The 13,844-nt window shown below is 42.1% G+C and overlaps 1 protein-coding gene and 1 pseudogene across 1 annotated transcript; both read right to left on the reverse strand.

Annotated features, from left to right (window-relative positions):
- Positions 1 to 3,733: 3,733 nt before the first annotated feature.
- On the reverse strand, positions 3,734 to 5,600 carry LOC136510665 (uncharacterized; annotated as a pseudogene).
- Positions 5,601 to 6,291: 691 nt separating this feature from the next.
- LOC136513636 (uncharacterized) lies at positions 6,292 to 9,450 on the reverse strand. The gene is made up of 2 exons (XM_066507606.1): positions 8,853 to 9,450; positions 6,292 to 7,758 (listed from the first exon to the last, which is right to left on the reverse strand). Exons 1-2 carry the CDS (start codon positions 9,347 to 9,349, stop codon positions 7,521 to 7,523), a joined length of 735 nt encoding a protein of 244 aa, XP_066363703.1. The 5' UTR covers positions 9,350 to 9,450; the 3' UTR covers positions 6,292 to 7,520.
- Between the last annotated feature and the right edge of the window lie 4,394 nt (positions 9,451 to 13,844).

A 13,844-nucleotide genomic window follows, 5' to 3' on the forward strand; every position in this document is an offset into this window, starting at 1 on the left:
TAGTATAGAGCCATTGCACATGCACAGTGGAGGAGAAGAGAGCACAGGAGAATGCATCGAAGATTAGAGCTGAGGTGCGGTTCTGAAAGGTCCCAATCCTCTAGAAAACGCGCTAGATTTGTTTGATAGGGCACACAACAAGTAAGTAAGCTTCCAACGGTCGACAATGGCTAATCGACATGGCAGGGCACTAGATTTCTCTTGTGTGGTCACTGAATCTATCTAGTGTGTAAGGGACCATGACGCCTAAGAGGGGAGATGAATTATGCAACTTAAAAATCTACTCTAAACTATGGCCTCTAATTCCACCCTAGCAAAACCTATGCAAGAAAGTAATCTATCTAAATGTGCAACTATGTTTTTGTTAATGTGTTGTTATCTCTACAGCAAAAGAGTCTTACAACCTAAGTTCGAACCCTATCAACTAGCCTATCAACTAAGGTAAGAAAGTAAAGCACACAACCTAGGTAACAATGTAAATACGGAAGGTAAAGATGAGGTAGAGATGCAAACTCCCATCGACGATTTCGGTATTTTTATCGAGGTATCGAGAAGCGCTCAAGCTTCCCCTAGTCCTCGTTGGAGCCCCTCGCAAGGAATCCCTCGCAAGGGCCAACCTTCCGGTCGGGTAACTCTGTGGATAGCCCTAGGCCTTCCCCCATGCGTAAGTGGGTCTCCAGTGTGCCTTCCGGCAAGCCTCTCCTGGACCACTCCCCACCGCCTTCACTATCAAGCTTCCGGCTGAACCGCCACGGGCCTTGTTCCCTTTGGTATATGGTGACGGTCACACCACAAACACGGTTGGTGTGATCTCGCAAGACTACAAGCTACTCCAACAATGGTGCGCGCAAGCACCGAGTGATAAGAGGTGTGCAAACCTCACTAAACACTAGCCCTAAACCTAGAGCAAGCGTATAAGCGGTAGTCTAATCAACATAAGCACCTACGCTAATCACATAATGAATCACTAAGCACTATGCAAGTGGAGATCACTAAAATGATGTACCAACACCCTTGATATGTTTTCTCAGCTCTCCACTCTTCAAATAGCCGGTTAGGGGGTTATTTATAGCCCCACAAGTGAGAACTAGCCGTTGGACCCCAAGACCCAACAATCTGCTAGTGACCGGATGTCACGTCCACATCGGATGCGTCCGGTCCTCCTGACCGTTGAAGCTGGCGCGTTGATCGGACTCGGCGCTGAGTCTGGTCACTTGCTACCGGACGCGTCTGGGCACGTTTGCGCCTCTCTGGAACTGATCGGACGCTGCTGCCTAGTGCGTCCGGTCGTCCATCTACGCTAAAGGTGTTGTCGAGATGATGAACAGTGCCATCGTCGCTTCCGGTCATATTTCTTCTTCAGCGTACGGTCGCATACCGTCGCTTGCCGCTGTCTCGGACTACCCATCAGACGCGTCCGGTCCTTACGAAGGGCGCGCCCGGTCGCCTCTGACAAGCTTGTTTCTTCACGGTTTTGCGTCTGGCTTGGTTTCCATCTTCGTGCTTGGACTTTGCTTGATATCTTGGGTCTTCTCTTGTGCTTCTAGGGTCTTGCTTATAGTGTTGATCGTATGATCATTATGTCGCCTTCGTCCAAGTAACGTCTTGCACCCTATTGAACTACAAAACAATTACTTGCAAATTCATTAGTCTAATTTGGTTGTGTTGGTTATCAAACACTAAAATCCATAGTAAATAGGCCTAGAGTCTATTTTCCTTACACAGTGCTTACTACTTTTGTAGATCAAGTTTGCAACAGCTAGTTGAGTTAGTTAGGACTATATATATAATTGAAATATGCTTGCTACCTTATGAATACTTACGTTGCTCTTAGCATTTTAAAGTTGTCCCCCTTTATATGGTTGTTCCTAACTCCATAACCCATTTGTCCCTGTGTTCGTAGCACTTGCAAGGCATACTAACCAAAAAAAATGTTGATTTTGGTATTTGGTGTTGGTTTGGTTCGTGACTTCTCTCCCTTCAAACACTAAAAAGGAAGATATTAGTGGCTCAAGGGAAATCACTTTTTATGATGCTTTGGCTCCATGGATGCAAAAGCTGCGAGTAAGCCTAGTACCTGTGAAACAAGAATGAAATATATATCTTTAGAGCCAGGCTCGCGGGATACGGAATACTATCTTAGTGCTTTTTATCTAAATTCAATATAACACTTCTTCGTGCAGCAACCAAACAAGCACTCTGCTAGGCCTGGTCATCTAGATTCAATAAACCAAACAAGGACAGATTACAACTCTCTGTCCACCTAGGGACTGGCCAAAACAGAAGAATGTACTCAACTACACAAGATGCATTTCTATTTCGTACCAATTACAATCAATCAAGCTTTCTTCAATCTCAAGGAAGAAGGTACAATTACATTGGTCACTTTGACCAAAAAGTTGAAGAAGATTACAATAAGTCAAAAACTCAAAAAGATGTGGCTTCATCGTAAACACCAATCCAATTCTTGAAACTAAAAAACCAATATTTCAGAGGTCAAACACAAACACAAAAGCCAATTCTTGTTTGGAGCAATACCCAATAGTTGGAAGCCTAAAGCTTCCAAAATGAAGGAAAATAAAGAAAAAACAAATGGCCAAAACCATTACACACAATAGTAAAAGAGCGAAGGCAGGTAATAAAACCTCAAGCCCCGAGGAATATTGTCGATAGTAGAATGGGATGAGCATTAGTTTTTTTGAAATTGAAGTAGGCCTAATACTTCCGTGAGGACTTCGACGATATCTGAAAATCTGCATAAAAGTTGCTAGCAGATTAGGATGGGTCCTGAAATAAAATGTGGTGTGGATGTACTGTAAGTTGAATTAACAAACTCTGGTACCAAAAATAGTTCAATGTAATTTTTTTTCTTAGGAGTCCAATGTACCACAACAGCCAAAAATTCGAGTTAAAGAAAATGAAAGGACAATTGTGGGTTGACATCGGCAGGCTGCATTTAGGGTGATAACTGCGATTTTAGGAATTGTTGTAGCATGAGGATATAAGGAAGATGATTTGCTTGACGCAATGTTTTCCTAAACGCTAAACAGTCGGTCAGCTATCGTTTAGCCATTATTCGGGCAAAATGGACCATTAAACGGGCTAAACAGACAATTAAACGAGCTAAACAGAAACGGCATACCACCGTGTAGCTTTTACACGGTGTTTAAACAGGCTAAATGACCGTTTAGAGAACAGTGGCTTGACAAGTAGAGCATTGGAGACTGTTATGGACATTCGCCAAGAATGGATGGAAAAACAATAATAGAATTTATTTATGATTTTTTTTATTTCCACCCTTTCCCTATTATCAACAATTGAGCTAAAACCTTGTAAGATTTGGTTGTGTGCGACAGCAAAGGCCAGGACAAGACTATTCTATTTTTCTCTATTTATCCTATATTTCTTCTATTATCTCCTAGACAGTAATATGAGATACTCTCTCCATTCCAAATTATAAGTCGCTTTGACTTTTTTGGTACATCCATTTTGCTATGCATCTAGATCTAATAATATGTCTAGATACGTAGCAAAATAGATGAACCAAAAAAGTCAAAGCGACTTATAATTTGAAATGGAGCTAGTACTAATTAACATCACGACTCACTTCGAAGTACCGTAGCAAATCCTAAAATAAATAGTTGTCAAAAGCTATAAATAAGAAATACAAAACATGAGGGGGTTGGCTGACACAGGATAAATGACCACAGAGGGGACCAACTTCTCACCTCAATTAGTCTTCACCTCCTGCAAAAATATCAAGAACTCCACATAAGTTCCACCACAGTGCTCGGGACCTCCGAACGAGCGGCAATCTGCGTGGTGCCCCCTTCCAAATTCAGTTGAGACATGAGCCCGGGGCAAATTCAGCTACACCTAATTAGCACAACATGACTAAAGTATATGTCCATTTGTACTAACCATGGAGGCATAATTATCTATGTCCTCATCCTCATCTTGTACCGATTCATGGACTGAAGTCCCCTCATCGTGAACGTTTTCTTCATTTGCAAAGTCATCAAGTTCTTCTTTTATTCGCCAATGGTTGTCGGCAAAATCACAAACAGCAGATGCAGAAGTTGATGACTCCACTCTCTTGTTCTGAATAAGGTCTTCTTGAAGTTCAATATCTGTCATTGTTTGTTTGATGTAACAGAGTTTTTGAAGCTGTTGAATTTTCAGATATATTTTCACTTACAGAATCCAGTGGCAACCCAGCTATTTCACATACAGAATCATGAGATTCATCTGAAATACCAACAATCTGCTTTCTGTATTCTTCATTGGAGGCTGCTTCAAGCTGCTGCTTGTTGTTATGCTCAATAACTAAAGTTTGTGTTTCTTGCCATTCATCAGTGACGTCTTCAGGTAGCTTTTCAGGAACAGTGTCAACTGATAATTCTGCTAGGCTCTATTCTGGTTTGATCTCCATATATTCATCTCCAAGGCCATGGGGGGTTGAATCAACTGAAGTCGTTACCTCTGGAATCACAAAATCAGTCCCAGCACTGTTAACTGGTATTTCTGCAGTATCATGCTTGTGAATAAATTTCCAAATCTCTTTTGAACTCAAACCTGATATTTCCTTCGTATTTGCATCAAATACTTCACCAATTGACAACACATCAAGTAATTTGGTTGTACTATTAAGTGAGATGCTGAACTCTTTGGTGTTAACCTCTTGTAGAAAACAACCAATTGGAATGTCCATTAGCAGCTGATGCTTCTCTGTAGAACCATCCAACTCAGCAAATGCTTTACATGGCTCAAACATCATCACTTCTTTGACAATTTTCTCATCATTGGCTCGCTCGTCATCGTTGATACAGATTCCTGTTGAAGCCATCCTTGATATGTACCGAGATTCCTCAGAGAATCCATCTTCAACCTCTTTTATCTCCTTCCCTTCAACACAAACTTTTGAGAGAACAGAATGACCAGCATGCTCTGTCACAAGCTTCACAGGTCTCTCCTCCCGTTCGTCTTCTCCACCAAATTCATTGGCATCGCCGGCGCGATCCACGCTCCGGCTCCACAGCGACGACGCAAGATAGACAAGGGTGAGCCAGCCGAAACACACGAGAAAGGCAAGCACCACCAAGAAAAGCACCGGAAGGATCAGCAGATAAGGCAACAGCAGGAAGCGAGGCGGCAACCGGGGAGGCGAGAATGCCCAGACCTGGCGAGGGATGTGGTAGTGGACGTGGAAATGGCGGCAGCCTGCCCCTCCGTTCCCCGGCCTGCGCGCTGCTCGGCACGACCATCTCGTCCTACCACCACCGCCCAAGCTCAAAGCCATGGCCATCGGCTTCAAAAGAAGCAACTCCTGCAAAGGCCAAAGCCATGGTCTGTCTGCTAATTGCTTGCTTTTGTGCAACGCCAAAGGCGGAGAATCGAACTCGGCTTCCTTCCGTGTTTGATTATGCGATGGTTTGAAATTTTGGGTGCAAGTGCAGGTGGAGGTGGGGCCATGGTTGCATCATGGAATAGTCTCCACCTAATTTTTTCGTTATATCGCCTCATGTGAGCTAGCTCTCATTGAGCAATACGAAGCTGCTAGCTAACATTAAAACCTTTCATACTTTAGATACCCCCTCCATCCCAACATAAATAATATTCTAAGTTTAAAAATTTGTTTAAAAAATAATATTCTACACAAACATGAAATATTGCCTCCTAATGCAGAAGCTAATTATAGACACATGAAAGTACGCAGCACAATAATAACTGTCAAATTCAAGAGATATCCTTTGGAAAAGGAAAAGGAAAAGAGATGAAACTTTATGTCTTATGCAAACAATAACAGTCAAATTCAAGAAATATCCTCCGAAAAAGAAAAAAAATAAGGGTACATGCGTCTGCCAACGTTCTTGTCTATCTAAAAATTTTTAGAAACTTATTTATTATGTGATGGAGAGAGTACTTTTGATTGAATTCTTATATTAAGGCTCAATGATAGTTACGAAATCATTTTATTTCTGTTTCAGAGGTCCTGCTTCGTCAGAAAATAACTGTCCTGCAGCTCTACCTCAAGCCAATCTGACCGAGCATCCTTTGCCATCCGACGACTACAACAACAACAACAACAACAACAAAGCCTTTAAGTCCCAAACAAGTTGGGGTAGGCTAGATTTTAAAATCCACCAACATCTGACCGAGCATCCTTCGCCACCAAGCGCTCCAGCTCTAAGAAATAACCTTTCAATGGACGAAGAATAACTTGCAAGATCAAAGTAAGGCACTAAAAAGAAACAATAGCTGTCACTGACAAAAACCAGGACCGGAAACTAAATATTGCTGGAAAATATTACACATAAATTGAATCTAACGGTAAGAAAGAAGGAATACAAATCTGAGCATAAGATAAAGAAGAAAAAAGTAAACTCAAATGTCATTTACAGATTTACATATTGCAACATCTAACAAGTAACAGCAAAACTTGATGTCAGGAAAAATGCCTCGCCTTAGCCCTTATCAGAACTGAGTTCTTAGTTCTTACAGCCATTAAACTGCAACCAAACAATCTAATACACCTATACATTGTAGCCAGATTTTAAATTTTTAACAGCTACAATCCATAAAGCCACAAAGGGTTATTATTTGTCCAACATCATGAAATTTTATAACAGTACCAAGCAACAAACGTCCGATGAACATAAATGTGTACTGCAGTATCCTCATAGTTGCATGTTTTATAAGGCTCTTACTTTGGTGCATGATGTGCAACATTCTCGGTAAGTAGCATCTCATATTGTGCAAAGTCCATTTGCCATGGAAATACAGATCTTGCATTCATACATCTCTCTGCAAAGCACACAATAAGCACCTGTACTGAATCTCAATTTGGCAAGAAATAATTCTGTTTCCTCCAGAATTTGCACGATTTCCCTCCGAGCTACCTATACATGCAATACAGGTTGCAATTTGGATGTGTAACTCCAAAATAGAAACCAAATCAATGTTAACAGTGATATCCTAGGAGTGGTCAAGCTTTTCATATGAGCCCATGTAGGTAGGTTTGATGCTGGCAATCACCAGTTGTCATGCAGGCTGTATAATACTACCAACAAGATGATGATGTTCAACAATCAACACACCACCATATCAACCATGCAGTCTTGCTGCATGTTCAGCAACTCGCAAAAGCTCATGACAAAGACTGCCTGGTAAATAATAGAACACAGAACTCCTCAAGATTCTATAACTGCATGCTGCGCGCTCTCGCAGTTGATACTTGATTCTCCCACGAGCTTGTCCATTAAATTTTTCATTTCAAAAAAGCTACTGACAACTATTCCTGTGACATCCATTCTTCCAATGACACTTTAATCTTCAACTCATGCATACCATGCAATGCAAGTTTCCATTATTCATATCATTCAACCAGGACTGACTGTAGTAATCTGGCAGAGTACGTTATCACTGCTTTGGATGAATCTCAGAATAATAATATCATCTAGTTTGTGCACGCATGTACATCGAGGTATGGTTCAGTGAACATTTCCATCTTTAGGACATTTCTATCGTGCTGTAGGTTTCAGTGATTTTCTCCTTTTGTCTTGGATCTGACGAACACATTCAGCAACCAAAACACTAAACTTCGGGGTGACCTTGCCTGTAAGGGGTGGGTTAAAGCCAACCTTCCTATAAGCTTGTGCAATGCTTTTCTGACATCTTTGCAAGTGAATATTACAGAGGGAGGGAGCTGCAGACTTTATGATCGGCCTACCACAGGTGACAAGCCCACCCTGTAGCCCACTGGAAAAACAGGGCAAGAGTTAGAACATTCATGTTAAAATCAATTAAGGGGAAGAAAACTGTATGAAAAAGTAATTTATATCAAAGAATTACTATGCTATTGGTGGTTAAGTAAAAAAAAAATCCAACTATGAATCAAGCAGAAAGGCATAACAAGACCCCAGGCAAGCTGGGTCCACCTGGACGCCTAGGCGACGCCTTTGAAACAGAGCTTTCAAATTCTAATTAGGTTAAGTGATACAGATCAAAATCTGCAAAAAGCAAAATCTTAATGAAGTAGACAACCACAGAAATTAAAGCACGTCCAATTTGAGGCGATTACTCAAAATCACAACCTGTTTAGATGGAACTCGATGATGATGATAGGAAATCATACTTCATTAGCAAAACAATTATCAGCTCACTTAGACAAAGAAAAATAACCATATACATTATTTGCTTATGTCATTTCATTATTTGCTGAAACTGATCGATCCAACTCTGCTAAATCATAAAATAGCTTGCTATCAAAAGCAAGGTTCCTATAGTTCACTGGGACAATTCTATGAAATGAGACATCAGCTATCCATAAGCAGAAAGCTAGAACTGAAAAGACAAGCACACAAATTTATGCTCAAAACTTGAACAAATTTAGGCAACACCTAGATTGAAAACACTTGTCTACGCAACAATGAAGAGATAATGGGAGCGACAGAGTATCCATATAGAGCAACCGATCTGGAGCCTACATATCCTATTTAGCACTATTGAATGAAATTCAAAAACCACTTTCCCTCAAAATAAAATCACAAAATGACACATAAATCACCACAAATACAGTATCATCTTTAATGACCCCATCTGTTTCAATCAGTCATTGACATATACAAAAACGCACTAATGGGGGTCATCTCAAAGATTTCTCCAGAGAAGCATGGCAATCCAACCCACAACTGAGATATAGAGGTTGCATCCCCTTTCAGAAACACTAAACCTGAATGACTAGCTGGCCAGATCCAGACTAGTAAGGCGACGGAATCAGTAAACCCTAATCAGACCAAGATCCACGGCTTCCTTCTTCCAAATCACGTGTAGTGTAGGGAGAAGAGACAAACCTCTTGGTGATGTACGCGCAGGGCTTGTACAGCAGCTGTTTGGGATCCGAGAGGATGTGGGAGTGGCAGAAGCGGGTCGTGGCCATGGCCCGCACCTTGCACCCTGTGAACCCGCACTTCTTTCTCCTCGGCACCGGCGCCGGCCTCGGCGGCTCCCCGGCCGCCGGGATGGGGCCGCCTGGAGGGGCTGGCGGCTGCTCTGCCTCCAGTGGGCTCCGGGCGAGGTCCCAGACGTACTGCCGGTGCCGCGCGCGCACCTCCTCAGCCATGGCCCAGTAGAGCCGGCGGTACACACCGGCTAGCCGGGCCGCGCGGCGTCGGCGCCGCCGGAGGACCTCCTCCCGCGTGAGCGCCTCCGCCGTGGTCTCCATCTCCGGCGACGGCGGGTCGCCGGGAGCAATGCTAGGGTTTTGGGCCTGCGCCTCCAGCGCCACCGCCGCAGGCGCCGGAGTCAGCGCCGGCGCCGCCAGTGCATCGGAGTTCCGGGATGAGGCCATGGCGCGCGGAGATTCGTACAGGCGGGTGCGCAATTTGGGGTGGTTTCTTCGGATGTTGGAGAGGACGGAGGGGATGGATTCTTTGTGGCTTGGTGGAGGGGTCAATGCCTCGACGGCCGACGCTATGAGATCCACGTGGTGGGGTGTCGAAGTACACGTTGGACACCACCTCTGGCCCCCAAAAGTCAACGATCTCTGGTGTCCTCTATCAAGTAATTTTAAGACGACTTAGCCGACAAGATATATAATAGTTTTTAAGTGGTCTTATTGAAACTCAAAATTCTTTAATTTATGCATATAATAAAAATAAACTTGTGAGTTACGTGATAACAATAACTCATATAATGGTATAATAATTACTCACTTTGTCTAGGAAAGAATGCAATTTTAGCACCGTGCCATATATTAGTATCCAAAGTTCGATCAATTATAGATAAAAGATATCAATATTTATGATATCAAATAAATATCATTAGATTAATTATGAAATGTATTTTTATAAATTATTTTAGAGCCGTAAATGTGAATAATTGTTTACACCAAAATTTGATAAGCTTATCCTGGAAAGAAGAGATCGGCCGATGATGTCAAAAGCGAGAAAGTTTTCTAATTAAGGGATATTTATGAGCCGGCCAAGAAATATTATTTAATTAATTTGAGAGAGACATGATGTCCGGGTGCATATTAGGATAAAAGAAACAAGAACACGTATCAACATAAGGAAGCTTCATCAGCGAGGATTCTACATAAGGGAAATTAGAGTTCATGTATCTTGGTATTTCTTTTTGTTATCTAGTCATGTTCGTTTAGGACTTTTATCAGCCCAGGGTATAAATATAAACCCCAGGCTATTGTATCAGACATACAATCAATCCAATACAAGTTACTTACTTTTTTTTGCTCCGAGTACCCCTTAGGAGTAGGAGTAGAGTAGATCTCGGTGAGTTCTTCAGCAAGTATGGCTGCATCGATCCGGTCGACCTCCACTGCTTGTTTTTAAGTACCGTCATGGCTTATACCTCTATTCGTACGGCTGCATCCATCCGGTCGATCTCTACTGCGACTCTAGTATAAGTTAGTTATCGATTCTTGTCTAGTTCAAGTAAGGCTGCATCGATTCGGTCGACCTCCACTGCTCGAACTAGATTAAGGTCAAGTTATCGGCTCTATCTAAGGGTGCCGATCCTTCGAATAGATTCATTAAGTTACTGATATTGCTTATTGCTTCTATTATTTATTTAATTACAGCAATATCACTTTGTCCGATTGTGATTGATCTAGATCGGCATTATATCTTGTTTAACCCATCATTTGTTAATCTAAACTGATTTAATCTGTACTTTAAACGATGAGTTATGTTTTATCGGTTGTTTTATATCAATCTTGATCGTGCATAGCGTGCGGTTAAGGCATGTCTAATCTCGACTAGATCTATTGGCTAGCGAAAATCGTTCCATGGCCCGTTATCACGGCCTGTGTGATTCCACCTTACACCCCACTGTTAGCACCGTGGAGTGGGGATCGTTACTTAGTAGACCTGTTTCTGAGAGGGCATGACCTTAACTGTGCGCTATGCCTGAATCGACTGTTTTAGCCGATATCGAGTGCTTTCACGAACAGTTCACGTCACGAGACTGTTGAAGTAGAGATAGGTTGAAAGATGTGTTAGCCCTATGATCTTATTATTGTATTATGGCCTGCATAATTCTGCCTCATGCCCCACTGGTATTACTAATAAGTTAGGGTCGTCGAGTCTATTGTTGTTTCTATGGCCTGCATTATTCTGCCTCATACTCCACTAGTCATAGCGATAGATGAGATCTAATATGTTCATTAGATTTATCTTTATTAAATGGTTGAATGATGATGAGCTATTTCATTTATACCGAAGGGGTTCGGTTACTTGCAGTCATTGGCTTAGCATAAACTAATTATTGTTGACATCCTTTTGCCATTAACTAATATTTGTCTAAATAATGATATTCATCCTGAACGATAACCGATTCTTCTTACACAATCCATGAGCTTTAATTGATTTATTCTTATGAATATGCTAGAATCGACTATTTAGTCGATCTCCTTTCATATCGGCTCTCAGAGCCGTACATTCGGGACTGTCTGGCAACACCGGCATGTTTGGCCCTAAATTACTGATAAACTTTCTCTCCTTGTCAATTGCAGAGTCAAATTGACTGGCATGTCTCGGGAGGAGTGCGCAGGATCGACCATCCCTGCGCTGAAGCTAGGTGGATCTCCAGCTCCATCAAGCAGACCCTTTCAGCTTACTCGTGTGCCCTTGGCATAGGACGAAATTTCCGTGTCGATACACGCTTCTAGCACGCCCAGTGGGACCCCACAATTATCATGGCGGTTCACAACAACAACGACATCCTTATGGCATATTATGAAGATTTACCCAATAGAGATAAAGATGTCATCGGCAAAGCTATAAAAGAATTTCAGGACAAGTGTTTGTTATCCTACACAAAAACACGTGACAACACAATTGTTCAGAAATTTCCACTACAAAGAGTTCTATTACACGGACAGACAGATACAGTTGAAGCTGAAGACAGACGTTTCTTTACGAAAGTTATAGACAAATCTATTCGTGATACCATATCAAGCCATAATAAAGCTTTTTTGGACACATTCCACAACACCATAAAAGAAGTGTTCCATGGGTTTCTAGTTGGTCAAGTTGGGTCGGCTTATTACAACATTCCACATCCGACGATCCAAGAGACTAATCAAGTCGGTACCAGCCATCAAGAAGCAGCACCAACTGATAATGATGATGTCCAGGCAGTTCAGGGCTCATCTGAACAAGCTCAAGGAACTACTACGAATCAAATACAGTATAATCCTGGACCGTCAGTATAGCATGTGCAATAGCCGGCGGGGCAAGGTCAGAACCAGGTGATCAATTTTGGCACATCAGGCCACATACCATCGTTGGCTCAAAAAAATAGCACCATCAATTCAAAGGATCCGTAGAGATATAGATCCTCATGTCTATAATCAAAGACTTCAAGCAGCAAGCCAGCAAATGACCCATCAGATAGAGATTCCACAGGGTTATCATTATGGCGCAGATTATAACACCCTTCACATGATTCTAAATCCAGGGTATCAAGGCACATGGGATTTTAATCCTCAGATGGGTCAGCAAGTACAAAGAAATCCAAATTCACATGCTAACGAGTTGTTGCTAAAGGTGACCAAAATGATGAAGAATCAGTTCGGTCTGAAGCCAAAAGAGCTAACCTTTTCGTACAGACGCCCATATCCAGAATGGTATGATTTGGTCGCTCTTCCCACAAATTATAGGCTTCCAGAGTTTGCTAAGTTCACTGGTCAAGACAGTACAAGCACGATAGAACATGTCAGTCGGTATCTTATACAATTGGCGCAAGGCATCAGTTGAGGAGGCCCATCGAGTTCATTTCTTCTCCTTGTCCCTGTCAGGGCCAGCATTCACTTGGTTTTCATCACTGTCAGTCAACTCTATTACCAACTAGGCTGACCTCGAGAAGAAATTTCATACATATTTTTATACTGGGACTGAAGAAAAGAAGATTACCGATCTAACAACTATAAGGCAGAAGACTAATAAATCGGGCACTGAGTTTCTTCAGAGGTTCCAAGAAACTAGGAACTTATGCTTCTCCTTAAACTTGGCTAATGATCAACTAGCTGCTTTAGCCATTCAAGGAATGCTGCCAATGTAGAAAGAGAAATTGCTAGGATAAGAATTTGATAACTTGCGTCAATTGGCTCAACAAGTGGCAGCGCTTAATAGCCAATTTCAGAGTATGCGCAGAGGCACTTGATTCTAGAAGAGTACCACAGTGGCCGAAGCTTATAATCCATACTCAGTCGATGACGGCTATAAAGATGAAGAAGAAGAGGTTGCTGCGGCTGAATAGAATTAGGGCAAAAAGATAGTAATGGTGCCAAATCCTTAAGGAAGAGGGGTCAAGGAGAGCTATGACTCTGATGTCACAAAATCAGACATGCTCTTCGATTTCTTGCTTGAGAAGGGGCAGATCAAGTTGCCCGATAATCATGTTATGTTGCCCCCTGATCAGTTGAAGAATAAGAAGTTCTGTAAGTTCCATAATGCTACTTCTCATTCCACTAATGAATGCAGAATTTTCTGGCAGCATATACAGAGGGCTATTCAGCAAGGAAGACTCAAGTTTGATACGCCTCAGAAAATAAAAGTTGATGATAATCCTTTCCCAGGAGATCAAAACATGGTTGATGCTAGGCTGCTCAAAGGAAAGACTAAGGTCCTAACATCAACCAAATCAAGAGAAGCTAGAACAGTCGATCCCAAGATGTAAATATCGGCCGACGAATATAGGGAAATTAAAAGACGTCGCGATAAGCAAAAGAGCCGATATAAGCAGGGGGAAACGTCAAAAGGTGGGGCGACAAAGCCACGAGTTACATCTTAAATCCTGTTGAATAAGTGGCAGCAGCAGAAGGA

Source organism: Miscanthus floridulus, chromosome 16, assembly GCF_019320115.1.
Source record: "Miscanthus floridulus cultivar M001 chromosome 16, ASM1932011v1, whole genome shotgun sequence".
Classification (NCBI taxonomy): Eukaryota; Viridiplantae; Streptophyta; class Magnoliopsida; order Poales; family Poaceae; genus Miscanthus; species Miscanthus floridulus.

Coding starts and splice junctions, on each gene's coding strand:
- LOC136513636 (XM_066507606.1), bottom strand. CDS start 9,349: ATGGCCTCATCCCGGAACTCCGATGCACTGGCGGCGCCGGCGCTGACT. Junction 7,759..8,852: donor TGCGCGTACATCACCAAGAG/GTTTGTCTCTTC, acceptor CTGTTTTTCCAG/TGGGCTACAGGGTGGGCTTG.